Source organism: Mytilus californianus, unplaced genomic scaffold (assembly GCF_021869535.1).
Source record: "Mytilus californianus isolate M0D057914Y unplaced genomic scaffold, xbMytCali1.0.p SCAF_7, whole genome shotgun sequence".
Taxonomy (NCBI): Eukaryota; Metazoa; Mollusca; class Bivalvia; order Mytilida; family Mytilidae; genus Mytilus; species Mytilus californianus.
In genome coordinates, this window is record NW_026262723.1 from 3,013,829 (window position 1) to 3,030,968 (window position 17,140).

The 17,140-nt window shown below is 31.7% G+C and overlaps 1 protein-coding gene across 3 annotated transcripts in view; it reads right to left on the reverse strand.

Moving 5' to 3' along the window:
• LOC127708009 (galactoside alpha-(1,2)-fucosyltransferase 2-like) overlaps positions 1 to 10,574 on the reverse strand; it is a 44,211-nt gene extending 33,637 nt beyond the window's left edge. Inside the window, exons 1-3 of one of the 3 annotated variants that reach the window (XM_052212797.1) lie at positions 10,502 to 10,574; positions 9,040 to 9,107; positions 1,603 to 4,863 (exon numbers count right to left, since the gene is read on the reverse strand). In XM_052212797.1, coding sequence (XP_052068757.1) covers positions 3,875 to 4,863; positions 9,040 to 9,091 — 1,041 coding nt within the window. In that variant the 5' untranslated portion in view covers positions 9,092 to 9,107; positions 10,502 to 10,574 and the 3' untranslated portion in view covers positions 1,603 to 3,874. Of the gene's footprint in view, positions 1 to 1,602; positions 4,864 to 9,039; positions 9,894 to 10,501 lie in introns of those variants that run through there. The other 2 variants (XR_007985120.1, XM_052212796.1) reach the window with 2 other exon arrangements.
• Positions 10,575 to 17,140: the final 6,566 nt, after the last annotated feature.

Sequence of the window (17,140 nt, forward strand, 5' to 3'; positions counted from 1 at the left end):
CCCATGTTAGGGTAGGGTTTGTCGCGAGCAAACATCTGTATGTGCCTATCCCAAATCAGGAGCCGGTACTTTAGTGATTGTTGTTTGTTACTGTATATCATATTTGATTTTTGTTTATTGTTTTGAACTTAAATGAGGCCGTTGGTTTTCTCGTTTGAATTGTTTTACATTCTTTATTTCGCAGCTTTTTAAAACTTACTATGCAGTGTGGGTTTAGCTCATTGTTGAAGGCCGTACGGTAACCTATGGTTGTTAACTTCTTTATCATTGTGGCTCTGGTGGAGGGTTTTCTAATTGGCATCCAGACCACATCTTGACCTATGTTTATTAACTTCTATATCATTGTGTCTCCGGTGGAGGGTTTTCTAATTGGCAATCATACCACATGTTCTTATTTTAAATTAACTGTTTTTATATAAATCAAAGAAAATTTCAGACAAAAGTAAACATTAATAGATATAAAAGAATGCAACTCAATTTTAATATTTATTCATTAAGTATTATCATTATAAAATATATGTACAATGTTTGAAAACACTGTGGTGTTCTAAAAATGAAGGAATTTGATAAATATAAGTATTCAGTCTTAGATATAAGAAGATGTGGTAGGAGTGCCAATGAGACAACTCTCCATCCAAGTCAAAATTTATAAACGTAAACCATTATAGGTCAAAGTACGGTCTTCAACACGGAGCCTTGGCTCACACCGAACAGCAATTTTTTACCTTAGACAGACCCTAATAATAAAAAATCCATTATTAAAATGATTTCTTTTTTTTTTCTCACAAAAACAACCTCTCAATTGAATTAGTTTTCTGAATTAAATTGTTTCATATTTTTCATGTAGAGGCCTTTTATAGCCGACTATATACAGTATGGGTTTTTCTCTTTGTTAAAAGCCGTACGGTTGCCTATAATTGCTTACATCCATTTCATTTGAGCTTTGGTGGATAGTTGTCTCATTGGCAAATATACCACATCTCCTTATTTCATATCAGTAGGCTATTGTACTCAAAAATGATTCAAATTTTTCATAAACATTTTAAAGTGTACTTATTTTCAGGTTTCATTAATAACATTGGAAAGTAACCACTCATATGTGTGAACAATAACATGTTCTAAATTTTCAAGATATGTATGTGCTCTTCAGACTCAATTTTAATCGCCTCAGATGTTAAATGTTCACAAAATATTAACAAATAACGGTTAGTCCATGGAAACGCATATCCTATGACATTTAGAACGAGCGTTTTTGCCTATAATTAATATACCAACGGAGATGACATAAGTCCACTATGTTATACAAATCATAAACAAAAAGACGAATGACCTAATGATATTTTGTTAAGCTGGTCATATACATAGGTATTACTTAGGACCATGTTCTTTTACAAAGACCTTCATATGGAAATGATATCTGGTCACTGTGTTTTTCCTTTTCAATTCAACCGAATGGAAATAACTTTTAAGTAATTTGGTAATACTAGCCTAAAGTCCTGCACATGATATAGAAATGAGATGTCTCTGGTCAATGTGTAATGCATAGGTATTGAGGGGGAATACTTGGGGTTATTGTATGGGCACTTGTTCGAAAACGCAATCTAACCATGGTATTATTTATTACTTTTATACAAAGGAAACTGATCTTTGGTTTTTGAGATTTATACATGAATTATATTACGGATTTCCAATGTCTACTAATTTCAGTCTGTATATCTTCAACCTTTTTATCACCTCCCTACCTATCCCAATAAAAAAATATACAATGTAGGTCATGGGATATACACATAGGTATATCATATTTTCATAATTTCAGGATTCGGTAGTAGCAGCTTCAAATCCGCATTTTTTCAAACGGTTCGTACAATTCTATGGATGACAATCTCTTGAGCATCTAGCGGTAAAATAAAAATTATTTAGAATAGACACGCATATTTATTCTGAAGAACATATCATTTATATGACGTTGACATAGAGAATATGAAATATTGGTGTACCTTATTGTTCTCTATTCTGTAAACTCCATCTAGATCATTTAGTATAACTTAAGTATAGAATATAAAGTCTGATTTTGAAAACTATAATTAATCAATTAGAAGAAAGTGTGTAATTTTTTTAAATAAAAAAAAAATAAAATTGATTGTGTTCCTGAGTATAAAAAGTACTACTGAAAAGTGGTATGGCCAATTTCACTTAGCTTAATTTACTACCGGTATCAATATCTGTAACTTGAATCCTGTGCAGCTGGATCTGCTTACCATTCCGGAGACCTGAAATCACCCCGGTTTTTGGTGGGGTTCGTGTTGCTTAGTCTTTAGTTTTCCATGTTGTGTTTTGTATACTGTTGTTTCTGTTTTGATCATTTATTTCATTTTTTGCGATGGCATTGTCCGTTTATTGTCGACTTAGTTTGAATTTAGATAAATTTAGTTAGATTTTGTAACAATTTTCATATATTCATGCATAAAAAAAAATACAAAATTCAAAAGAAATATACATTGCTGATGTAAACAATTTTGATAACATATTAGAAATTTTGCTGTCAAACTCATTATAACTAATTTTACATATATATAAAAGACATATATATTAATTATTTTCCCCAATATTTTGAATGTGTCGATTTGTTATGAATTACACAAATAATATTTCTACATATCATTTATGATTTTGCAACTGTCGTCATTTTTACCATTTACGAAAGGATTTTCAAAATGACGAATTCAAAGTATTTTTCATCAAAATCGTCAATAAAATATGTAAAAGAAAAAAAAAAACATCGTACACTAATTTAACTGGCGACATATTTATGTCAGGTAGATGAACTTCAAGTAAATCGACGACAGGTGTGAAAAATTGTTGTTACAGATATAAAATGTAATCCAACCATTTATAAATATAATTGATTTGCCTTCATTTCGAGTTCAATAAAAAAAATAATATGATCATCATTTGCAACGTTTACCTTAGTTTCATGATAAACACGTTATTTACAGTAAAGAGGAAAATTACAATGAACTTATATGAAACATCGTTTTTTCTGAAATCCGTTATTTTAAAATCTGATGAGTTTCGTCTGTCTAGTTCAGTCTGATTAATTGACGCCATCTTGTTTTCACGTATACTGAGTACAAACCATAGGAATTAGGTTCCAAGAAAGATAACTCAAATTGTATCCTTTCCTAACATCATTCACTTAACTTTAGGACATTTAAGTCTATGTCTTGTGTGTCGTGTTGCATAGCAAAGCATGACTTGACTAGGAAGAAAAAGAGGGATTCTTCAATTTGTATTCTATTTTGTAGGCCATTTTTCTGTATTCTTAATTTATTTTACGCCAATTTTTACAATTTGATAAAAGAGCGGCTCTATTGACTTTCCGAATCTAATTTCCAATCTATTTTAGATGAAGGACGATATTTTGGCTGCTTGAGATATCACAAAGTAACTTTTTTTAATGTGATATGCATCTTTTTACAGCTTAACAGCTGATTTGTTTTAATTTTTATTTGTATATATTTATTAGTATACTTATGAAATGCTAGGGAAAAATTAAAGAACACATTAAACATGCGTTTTTCATGTATTTAAGCCCATGCAACTACTGCCTTACGGCTTAGTTCAAAAAGGTCGTTTTTATTGTATCACTCAAACGTGACTGAAGCCCTCTAAATCCTAGCTTAAACTCTTAATGTGTGTTTAGTGATTGTACTAACTGTTTGGTATATTTTATAGTTAGTACAATTTATAAAAAATAATTTCTAATCAATATTAGATTTTCCGCAAAAATCATGAAATTTATTTCTTTCAGATTCAAGTTAACATAGACACTTTACATGACACTAGACTAGAGGCGTATAATCTCACACTCGATTCATTCCATGGGAATCCATCCCGGATAGAAATGATCAGAATAGTTCGAATAAAGTTTAGAAAATGCAGATCCAGGCGTGGCAGGGTGCATGTAGTAAACTGTCTTCCCCTGAGTCATCCATCCAGCCATCCAGCCAAATGTTCCAACGGTCATTATGGTATGGCTTGTAAGCGTTAACATTGCAAGGTCTACCGGTGCGGAATTTCCTTCGACAAGGAAAATGTCACCAGTTTGTGGAATATTCTTTTTAGTCCATTTCATTTCAATTGAAAAGATGAGGAATAAACACCTTTTATACAGATTTCTGAAATAGTCCATGGCATGAATTATATATTCTTTTGGTGCATTGTTTTTACCAAATTCATCTGTATCATACCTATCGAATCTACGTATATGTACTCCTATAATTTCTATGCCTTCATATTTTTGGTATTTTGAAAGAATAGTAATAAACTTAGATTTTGCTTCATGTAGAATATTATCCTGGAATTGAAGTATCTGTCTTAATTCATTCTCATATTTTTTCCAATATCTCCAGGACTGGAAAAATCCTAAAAATGATAAATTCTGATCACTTGGTAAATGTTCTAATTTCTTGTCATATCCACAATCATATCCCTTATCGGTTATTAATGGTAAACCATCACAAATATCTGCATTTAAATCATAATGCTTCCAATAAATTGGCACCAATTTGAAATACTGTGTTAAAATATTTTTTCTTGTTATTATTAACTGCATGTTTTTCTTTCGAGCTACGGTATATCCAAAACAAAAATGGAAAAGTTGATTTCCTAATCCTCCTCCGAATTTAACACACACAGATTTGTTTCTTTTGATTCCTATCTTATCCTGATAAGCAATCGAACTACAGTTATATTTGTGTGAAGGATTTCGGTTTAGTGAATCAAGCAGAGACTGTCGGTAAAAAAACGTATAGTGAATTCCTGCCAGAAGTAAGAAAATTACTGCAATTTTTCTCGCTGTTCCTATTAAAAAAATAATATGAGTCCTTAATACTATAGAAGCAGTAGGCATCCAACACTCTTTCAAATCCGCATTTTTAAGTGTTTTTTTTTCAAATAATATATAAATAATTAGTTTAAGGAATTTTTATCATATCCCATATATAAAACTGTCAGAGAATAACCAATGTATCCCGCTGAAATACAGAAATATTTATAATTACATAAAAAAAAAAATATTTCCTAGGGACGTTAGTCAACGAAACAAAAACGCAGACAGTCTAAAACCCCGCCCATTTTTTGGACCTATTTGCATAAGCTTACAATTCTACATGTGTAAGAATGTGCTTGCCATTATGAGTCTGACTCTGTACTTGATTATAATTGACTCGAGTACATCCTGATACATCCTGGCACCTGCCTACGGAGCTAGGCTTTTTAAAAAAAAAGTTTAAGTTAGTATTTAAGATTTTCCATTTTTGTTTCTTTAGAATATATGTGCATCTCAATTCAAACAAACTAGTATAACTCAAATGCCAATTTAATAGTTATACAGACGGTTCTTTTTGTATGCCACACATGTCTTTCTGGAATAAATCCGAATTCCTCGAGAATTTGAGAGGCAAAGTACATAAAAAGTTAGGAAGTATCATACTCTAAAGTGCCTTAAACATAACAGTGAAAGCATTTCATCATAACACCCTTTTAAGTTCCCTTTCTTCCCCCTTCCATTGTTGTTTAAAACTCCTTATGGAATAAGAAAGATGAATCAAACTTTTTTAAAATATATTATCATTTACTTACAATTTTTTAGGAGACGATGAAAATGACCTCTTATGTTCCAAACATTTATTTGTACCATTTTTACGTATACTAATGCCAGAGGGTCTGGTTTACAGAATAGAGAATAATGGATGAAAGTTTAAAATAAAGGGCGAAAAATATAAAGAATAGAGAAAAATAATCCAAAAAAATTTAAAGAATATAGAAATGAAGGACACCCCCTTGATCCAGACCATTATACATGTGGATGGAGTAATGTAGGATCACGAAGTAGACATTAGAAAAGTACCGTTGTGAATATATTTATAGAAATTACACTTCGTGTGCAACAAAGTGTCGGAAACTTGGACAACGATATTATATGATACGGATATTGTCTTTCATATTTTCATTACTTTCGAGCTGGACATGGCAATGTGGAATTTCCACGCCAAAAAAAAAAGGAATAAAAAAAATTTGGGCGTCAAACTTTTTCAGTCCCTTTTACTCTCAATTTTGATTGTATGTGTTGTATATGTATCTGATTCTATTCCAATTAATCGTTTCTGTTGTATTATTATTTATCGCTATTTTACGAATTTTTCCTTTGATCTTACTGACTGATAATTTTCTTTCTCAGCACAGTAGAGTGATATAAAAAATTATCGCTAGAAATTTAGGGCGCACGTGCCGGTTGTCAATGAAATCAAAATTAACAACGTCGTCATAGGTAAAATAGCGATAAACAGATTATCATTGGTCATCTCAACTCGATTGCTTTTCTCACTTTCGCCTTACCGGCTCAAGTGAGAAAATCAATCTCGCTGAGATGACCAACGATAATCTCTAAATATCAGTCGATTAAAAAGCTCATGTTCTATGTAAATTTGTTATTATATGAAAAACCCGACTTTAGATAAAGATTACTTTACTTTACTTTGATTACAGTTGAAGCGAAGTGAAATTACAAATAAATAAAACATGCTGAAAAAATGAAACATATTTTAAGTTAACAAAAACAAAAAAGGTTTGTTGAGCCTCTGATGAACCATGGATTATATTTCTGGAACGGCAAAAGCCATCGCAATTGTATCGAATGAACAAACAGAAAGGATGTGTTTAAGAAATGAATGAAAAATTAAAAAAAACAAAGTTTTTCCTGTACTACTCGAAAACTGCAACTAGATAAATTGACAATTGATTTGAAGGGACATAATATCAAAATATTTCATTTATCAATAACCGACTTTTTTGTTTCCAAAGAGTAGAGAAGTAGTAAAAAATTAAATATTTGAAATATATACTATGGGAAAGAACACCTTGGTAGGACTAACTGGGGGAGAAATTAGCACACACACCCACACACCCACACACCCACATCCATCCCCATCCACCCCCACACACACACACTTATGGTAGAAAAGTATTACAGAGAAGGTGGCTTAAAGATGAAATGTTTAACAGATCGGCTAACAACTCGCCAAACTTAAGGACAACAATCAAACAATCAAAGTCAACAATCCGAAAACATGTCGAATACAATTTGATATCGATGCGCATGTAAAAGTTATGGGTATATATTACGAGGCTCTGGAAGGGGTATCTTTTTCTGCATTATTAATCTGTTTTTACCATTCTTTTCTATTCTTTATGTTTTGTGTCCATCTATTCCCTATTCTGTAAAACCCACCCGGACAATATAATATGTCTACGAATAAATGCGTATGGCGCATTCATGGTAACTGTTCAAAATTTAAATTTATATATTTAAAAAAATTATGACATTGAGTCATCAACTTTTGTTGCATATTTTCACTATAAATATGTGCATGCACAACAGGTGTCCAAAGGTGGAGGTAGTACCAGCTCTGTATATAAAGAAAGTACCTGTTCAACAAATAAAAATGGGGTTCCTCTACAAAAGGGGTTTAAAGATAAGTTACATTAAAGTAGATTAGTTAAAATATCCTTAGCCATTTAAAATGTACACTGATGACCGATCGTTATACGCAACGGAAATTGATAAAATAAAAGATGTAACTTTAAAGGAGCATTACCTGTCAAATTCTTGTTCATCGATTTAACTCAAATTCTCATATTTGATTTATGATATACTAAAACGTATATCCAAATTACAAAAAATCGAAAATCGAAAATAAACAATTAACAATGCATGGACTCGATAATATGTATCAACATATCATGTGTATGTTTGTCTAGACGTCATCTATTAACCAAAGAGATGACTTCCGAAGACTGCCGACGGTCATATAACCCGATATAAACATATTAAGTATAAATATAAATAGATAGCGACAACGTGCGATTGGATATTTCTAGATCTGTTTGATTTCATATTGTAGTTTAAAAAGTATGTTTATCATCGTTTTTACCTGTGTAAGAATGATTTTTTGTGAATAGAGTCAGTGAACGATATGGTTCATCCTTGTTTCGCTTTCAATGTTGACATTCTTTTCCTTTTTATAGCTGAATACATGTGTAACCTATTTCCATCTAAGGGGTTTAATTAATGGTCACATGAATACGGATTCAATGGGGTCGAATTATTCACTTGCAAGAGAATAATTCATCAGCGAAGTTTCCTAGCTTATTTTGACAAAATTGAACCAAATTGGCTGCCAGAAGCAAATTATTATTTCATTAATGATTGAACAGAAAAAAAGATTTTAATTATTTTTATATCTCGTAGCTAATGTCCCTTTAAATAAGAAGGATATATAAATCAAGACTTATTATAAGAGGAGCCCGTTTGCTTTTGGGGGTGTATTTTACATAGCAACGTTCAATCCGAATGGACATATTAAATCATATGCCTTGTGTAGGATGGTGACACGTTAACTCCATACAAGAATTATTCAAGGGGTCTATATGTGGCCAGCTACAAGGAAAATTTTCTGCCCCTTCACGTAGGTGTATGATCACCTTGATCGACCTACTTATCAAAGCCATCCTATTATTATTATTAGTGTGTTCTCGTCATAAAATATAAATGAAATATTTGCCATTGGATCGATGTTAAATAAACAACAATCAATCAATCAATAATTTACGCCAGTGCATACCTTAAGCGCACGAATGTCTTTAAAACACAGTGCATAGTTACCTTGAGCGCACGAATTTCTTTAAAACAGAGTTATATATTAACAGGACTAATGTAAACTCTAAAAACAATGCTGAAAATAAACATCAACATAATATATACGGCAACAATAAAAGTCGACCATCACTTCGTTCCTTGTCCACTAGTGGTACATGTAGTAATAGTCGATTATCATCAGTGAATAGCTTAAGATAACATTAGATGCCCCGGTGATCCTGTAGTTGATTGTGATTTCTTGTACTGTTTATAATTATAGTATGTCAAAAATGTATAACACACAGGCTTATAAAATTGAAAAATATATTGAAAAATCTTACCAAATCTATTCGAAGAGTGAAAACAGCTAACAATTCTCCAACCGGATCCCATATCTATGTCACGTGATCTATGTCAACCAAAAGAGAGCATATCGTAGAACATTTTACAACAGAATTTCGTACAATCATTGTTTTTTTTATATTTGCAATATTTTACTTATGGATTTTGTTATTTTTTATTGTGAAATGTTTAATTCAAGTTCGGAAGATTAAGCTAATCTAATTTCATGTTTCAAATTGTATCGCTCGGGATAAATTTTAGTAATCGAATATAAATGCCTAACCCGTGGTTTAATGAAAACAAATTTCCAGCTGCCATGAACTGTTTCTTAATTGGAATATAACCGGTCGCTCAGATCAGAATAGGGACACCAGGAGACTATATTGATTGAATGATTGTTGGTGGCTTAACGTCCAGTTGCAAATATGTCATGCATGTTCAGGACGAGAACAAATTAACAATAAATGCAATAGGTATGTCCTGCAATAAAGGCCGTCCTGGATGAAGGTCGGGGAAATTTAAACTGCCACTGGAAAATTAGGGCATATTGGATAAGGACAGACATTTTGCCTTGCAACAGGCCACCTACGGACCCCCCAAAGAGTTGTTACAAGGGTTCTTAACGCGCAGAAAGCGTGGCACTCTCACTACATAAGACAAAGGATTAACGTCCCCATTCTGACGGGACGTGGCTGCATACTTGTACATCCCGCACAGCCAAACGGACGCCCACTTTGGCAAGGGGTTTACTGCCGGTCGGAAGAGGGGAGTCAGGAGACTATAAACGTATATCATGATACGTTTGTCGCTTCATGTTATCTGTCAAGCTGTATATGTATAGTGCAATGGTATGTTTTTTTATTTTAGTTCATTTATATGTTTTGGAGTTTATTGTGACGTCCATTTTCACTGAACTAGTACACAATTTTATTTAGGGGCCAGCTGAGGACCATTTCCGGGTGCGGGATTTTCTCGCTGCGTTGAAGACCCATTGGTGGCCTTCGGCTGTTGTCTGCTCTTTGGTCGGGTTGTTGTCTCTTTGACATATTCCCCATTTCCATTCTCAGTTTTATAGATTACATGATAAATGTAAGTAAGGTTCATACGACTTCTCCCTGAATAAACATGTAATATTTGTCGCTGGAAGTAACTTCGTCTCAATAATTCGATGTATCTTATGTTGATTTTCGACAGTGTATCTGAATAAGATGTAAACTGATAATTCAACTATCTTGTAAGGAAATTAATGAAAAATTTTAGTTTTATGAAATCCAACTGATCGATCCTCCTTCTATTCGAAACGTTTCAACGAGAGCATATGTATATGGTTGTTTACAGTCAATGATCGATTCCTTCCTTGTATTAGAAATTTTGACAAGGCCATACACACATAGCGTTGTTTTCAGTCAATGCAATACATATAATTAAATCAAAGCAACATTGAATAACCATTAAAATTACCTGCTACTAAAATTTACTACATAATTGTATGTACATGTGCCCCTAACCGGAAGTGTTTATTAGAATATGGCTTTTTGCTCCAGTAAACATATAAATATACTCTGCAAAGAAATAATGCACCAAGTAATCATGTTTTAAAAAGAGCTCACGCATCTAACGTTACAATAGGTTGAACAATTAAAAGGTTGTTTATTTTTATGATCAAAGTTAGAATATTTTAAACGTGTTTCCCTCACGCTTTAAGCTTGGTGAACATGAATAGTGTGTTTTAATAAATTTTGTTACAGCTGTTTCCCTTTAGTTATTAGTCTAGATCTATGATAAAAACAAGCTTATTCAAAATAACGTAAATCATGTTTCATTTATGTCGATGAAGATCTTCGCAATTTAAATAACATGCTTACCTGGATAAAAATCACGGTTAGTGGTTTTCAAAGTATGATTGCATTGACAACAGAAGCGTTAACAAACAAAGCTTTATAATGTCCTTGTGCATATGTACGAAAAAATTCAATATAGTTTAAATGTCTGCAGATCGCAACAAATAAAGGCCGCCATCTCTGGTGGGAAGATGTTAAATATTTAAAAAAAAAAAAAAAAAAAAGTTGTATTTCAAGATAAACTTATATTTAGAAAAATGTATTTTGAAATAAGCTAAATTAAATTTAGACGTCAAGCTAAAATAATGATGAATTAACTTGATTTTGTAAGAATCATTGATTAAAACTTGAAAGTATTGAATTATAGTTTAAAAAAACTCTTAAATTAGTGTTTGACTTATTGTTTTTCTTTTATAAATTTTTTTTGCATAATCGGAACGAGGTGTTAAGTAGTTTCATGCGTATTTTAATTAAAATTTACCTCAAAATTTTCTGAGGCATTTTTTCTGAAGGCTGCTTGAACAAGAGGGTGTTTTCCTTGACAGTTAAGTCTGAACAAATATATATATGGCAACCGTTCAAATTCAAAATTGCAGCAATATTGCATGGAGTTTTCTTAATTCCTAGACTTGTTTTTTAAAATTGATGATGCATTCATTCAAAGCTCTATCAATCGGCCATAGTCACAGTAAGTTCCATGCATCCTTGCTCTAATAATGTCTCTTAAAATTGAATTATATTCTTCCATAAACCAAATTTTATTATTATATATATAATTATACTGGTTTTAATAATGAGTCAAATAAATTACATGATAAATCAACAGGATAATGCTGAGAATTCGACATATATGTTTGTACCGAGAATATTCTAAAGCTTTTATAAATCGCTTTCTTTGATATTTTCTGTGTCGATCTATTAAATAACTAGACTTATTACCGAATGCGTACTCGTTGTTAATGGATTTGAACTAGCTGTTAGTAACTACGAGTACTTTCAGATTTGTACTAAGTGTCGTTTTGTTGTGGGGATGTATGATTTCCCTGCCACGTCCACTCTGTGTTTCTGTTACTTGTGTTAGTGCTTTGTATCGATTTGATGAGTTAAAACCTTTTCAACTGATTTTTATTGTTTGTTCATATGTTGTACTGTTACACCACTGTCTCATGTTAGGGGAGGGTTGGGCGCCCGATAACATGTTTAACCCCGCCACATTCTGCATGTGCCTGTCCCAAGTCGGGAACCTGTAATTCAGTGGTTGTCGTTTGTTGCTGTATATCATTTTTGTTTTTCGTTCATTATTTACATAAATCAGGCCGTTAGTTTTCTCGTTTGAATTGTTTTACATTTGTCATTTCGGGGCCTTTTATAGCTGACTATGCGGTATGGGTTTTACTCATTGTTGAAGGCCGTACAGTGACCTATAGTTGTTAAATTTTGTGTCATTTGGTCTCTTGTGGAGAGTAGTCTCATTGGCAATCATACTACATCTTCTTATTTTTATATTACATGAGCATTACGACTAATGCCCTGTCGAAATGCTTTTACGCATATTCGTGTTTAGTATTTGATTTAAATTATTATTATAATATCATTACTGAAACAAGTGAATATTTTGGCATGTTTTTAATATTTCCTTGATTGTGCATTTGACGACCGTGTATATTCGAACATTTCAATCTGATTGAAATCCAGTTCGACAAATCCCATCTGACAGATTACGCTTCTGTGCAAAAGGAGGCAAATCAAATATAAGAAGATAAGATAAGATAAGAATTTTATTAATCTAATCAAGAACCCATAAAGGGCATCATTTACAACAATATTATGCACAATATGATTGGAAAAAAGAAAAACTAGATCCTAATATAATACTATCATGTTATGGACAGGATCAGAGCCTAACACATCATGTGTCTTACATAACTATTACAATAATTTCATAATAATTAAATATTATTTTATATATTTTGTATCCACCTGGATCTTATTTCTAAACACTTAATAATATAATTGCCTAGAAACATAAGAGTTGGTAAATGCTCATTTGTGAACAGCCAGAAATATTTTTTATCCTTGGGTAATTCTTTAAAATTAGTACAAAAACTGTTTACTTTATCCCATAATAATTTTCTCTGTTCGTTATATAAAGGACAAATTGCTATAAAATGTGTCTCATCTTCAATAGAACTTGAACCATGTGATAGGCAGTGATGACATAGACGCTGAGTTCTCTCTATGTATTTTTTACTATATCTATCTTTCTCAATTTTAAGATCATGTGAACTTATTCTCATTTTACATATAGCTCTTCTTATATTAAAATCTTTAATTGATAAATAAGCCTCCTTTACGAAGTAAGTCTTAAGGTTTAAATAATTTTCTAATTAACTATTACGTATACCTTGTGATAAGGTATCAGATCTTTTGACCACCCAAAATGTTTTAAAACTGTTACAAAGTTTACATTTTACAAATTTAATTAATTTATTGAACTTTGTATTCAAATTTTGTATATCAAGTGATTGAAGTACATATCTCTTAGATGAATACCAACAATTAATGTTTCCTGCATCTAAAATTTTATTACAAACATAAGCATCATAAAGTAACCCATCGTCCAATTTGTTAAGCCTGTGTACATATTATACCATAGATATAATGACAGAAAAATAGAGAGGAAATCTTGCAACCTCTGATAACACTGCCAAATTTGAGGCTTTTATTATTTACACCAAGAATATACTTTAGATATCTGAAATGTGATTTTTCCAAATAATCATTTATGTAAATTAAGTCAAACAGATAATTAGTTTTTTTCTTGCAAGCAGCAGAGTTAATCTTAAATGTACCCCAAATTTCACTACAATATAATAAAATTGGTTTTATTGTGTGATCATATAAATGAATTGCAGTATCAATACTTGGATTACAAGCTGACATGGATTTTTGTAGTTTAAATTTTGCCCTTAAGGACTTTTTGAATAGCTCTTCTTTCCCCTGCTGAAAAAGACCACTAGAAGTAAAGACTATCCCTAAATACTTATATCTGTTAACACATTCTATAGCCTCATTATCTAAACAAAGTGATTCCTTCAAAAATTTTCCAGGCTTGTTAAAAATTAAAACTTTTATTTTGGACACGTTTACATCTAGACACCAATCAATACAATAAGTATGCAGTATATCAAGTCGGTTTTGAAGACCCTGTATAGTGTTTGATAATATAATAATGTCATCGGCGTACATAAGACAATCAATTCTACGCCCATTGATATAAACAGCATCTGGACTCGGCTCAAATCTTGGAGGCAAATCGTTCATGAAAAGCTTAAATAAATTTGGGCTTAGAACATCCCCTTGCCTTACCCCAACTAGCGAGCTGAATGATGGCGTTAATACATTATCCACTTTCACTGAATTTTTCATTTTTTCTGAACATATCTTTTAAAATAGTATAAAATTTTCCAGATATGTTATTTTCCAATAATTTGTATCTAATACCACAGTGTATGACCCTATCAAAAGCCTTTTTAAAATCCACAAAGGAAGCATAAATTTTCCCCCCTTTTCTGTTAGTATATTTATCTAATATGGTTTTTAAAACAAACATATGGTCAGACGTTCTACTCTTTTTTGAAAAACCAACCTGACATGGATAAATTATATTATTTTTATCAAGATGTATGTCAAGTCTTTTATTGAGAATACTGTTAAATAATTTTCCAATGCATGAATTAATTGCTATGCCTCTGTAATTTTCAGGTTTACTAGGACTCATTGCTTTAAAAATTGGACATAGATAAGAAAATGACCATTTGCGAGGGTATGTTCCAGAGCAGAATATCAAGTTAAAAAGTTTCTGCAAAACAGGTGCAAATATACTACCCTCTGATTTCAATATCTCGTTTGGGATACCATCTAGTCCTGCAGCTTTATTATTCTTTAGTTTATCTATAGCTTCCAAAATTTCTTTTAGGGTTATTTTGTAATCCAGTCACATAATTTTTTTACTTTCTTGTTAATTTCCTCTATTCTGTCTTTAAATTTGGCAGAGTTGAGATTTAAAGATTGAAAATATGAAAACCAGACGTTAGTTTGAATAGAATGTTCTGGACCATCCGAATTGTCTTCTTTTAATTCTTTCATGAGATTCCAATAACTCTTTGGATTATTATCCCTTAGATTATCCAGACTGTCAAGAATGTTTTGTATAAATTTTCTTTGTTTATATTTACGTAGCTTATTATACTCCCCATAACATTTATAGTAAGACCCTTTTATAATTGGGTCCCAGGGAAATTTGATAACAGCTCACCTTTAGAAATAAGGCTTTTACGTTTTTGTACCAGGTCTATGTCAAACCATTTTTTGTTTTTGTATTTACGTACAACTTTTTTCTTGGTTTTACGGAATATTAAACATTTACTGGCAGCATTATATATTATATCAAAACATTCATTAGCTGCCTTTTCAATATAGTCCTCTGAAAGATTAAATTTTGTGTCTAAAAAATTTTAATACTGTTTCTAATAATTGGCTGGCATAAAGTATCTTGAAGTTTTTGTGTAGAGGTTTCTGACCATATATATTTTCCTGGAAATAAAATAGTATTGTCTTGCTCCTTAGCTTTATGTGAGTAACTAGCTAACAGGCCAAATGTCAGTTTACAGTGACAGTCTGACAGAGTTGATAAAAAATCAGCAACGTGAAAAAATAAAGTATCTTCAATCAAGTCTTCCGACATGATAACATAGTCAACCACACTACTACCTACTGATTTTATACAAGTGTATTTACCATAAGAATCGCCCCACATTCTCCCATTTAAAGTACGTAATTTGGACGCAATACACAAGTCCAGAAGCTGTTTACCTCTTGAATCTACTTTCATATCATAACTACATCTCTTTTCTTGAATAATATCACAACTATAATTATCATACATGGGTATATGTGTATCAATAACATCATTTATTATAAAATCTGGCTCTGACCCTGTCCTTGCATTTAAGTCCCCACACAATATACTACTACCTTGATGACTAAAATTTATAATATCTTTTTCTATGTTTTCTTGTGTGTCATCTTCTGATTGATCAGCATAAAATGATGTAGCTGGTATAATATATGCCAAACATAGGAATATATCTGTACTTAGATTAAAATAATGTTTATCAAATTGCAACCATTGATAATCTTTATATGTATTTATCAAAATATTAATGCCCCTGCGAACTTCATATTTGATAAAAATACCTAAGCCCCTTAGTATCTAGAATTAGCTGATTGTGGTCTACAAATAGGGTAATAGTTAAAACCCCCAATATTGACTGTAGTGTTATAACCTACATGGGTCTCAGTCAATAGTATAACATCATATTTTCTTATCCCTTGAAGAAAAAAGGGGATCCGTTATTTTATCATATGGTACTTTGAAATAAGCCCATCTATGTTCCAAACACAAATTGTTATGTTGTGGAAAAAATTATTACTCTTTTGACTGGTCATAATTGCTTTATTAATGATAATCTTTTAAAATTCCCTCTCACCACTGGTTACATGTAATTGTACAATAATCATTTATTAACTTTGACAGTCAGCTTTTGGACACGTAATATGAATATGAAATCCTTGTAAAGTAATAAAACTCTTTTCCCTCTTATGAAATAACAAACTCCTCTAACTAAGGAAAGGCAAAACTGAAATTATCTTTTCTTGTCCTATATAAATGACAATTTAAGTTTAGATAAAACAGAAAGCAAAACAAAATCTAGCTACAATTGTTTACAATATATCAAACAAAACTTAATTATAACTGGCAACTTTATCTTCTTTAATAAGAAAAGCTAAATACAAATGTATCAGCATATTAAGGCTACCCGTATCCACGACCCCGACTTTGATAATTGTTATAAGTGTTATAACCGCGACCATGATATCCACCACGTCCACAATATCCGCCTCTTGATCCGTTATTCAGGTTAACATTGCTGTTATAAAAAGGTCTACGTTTTGGTAGTCTAAGATCTAGTGCTTCATCAACTATATCCCGAATATTTGCTGCAAACACGTTTACACCTTGATCTTTCAATATGTTAATGATTTTTTTTCTTTTCTTTTTTGTCTCTGGTGTTAGGTATTGGTTCTTACAGGTAACATTACCCTGTTAGCGTGTATGTACCCGTTTCCGCGCTCGACTATACCCTGTTACTTATTCGCTACTTAATTGTTCCTTTTTCGCTTTTTATACATTCCA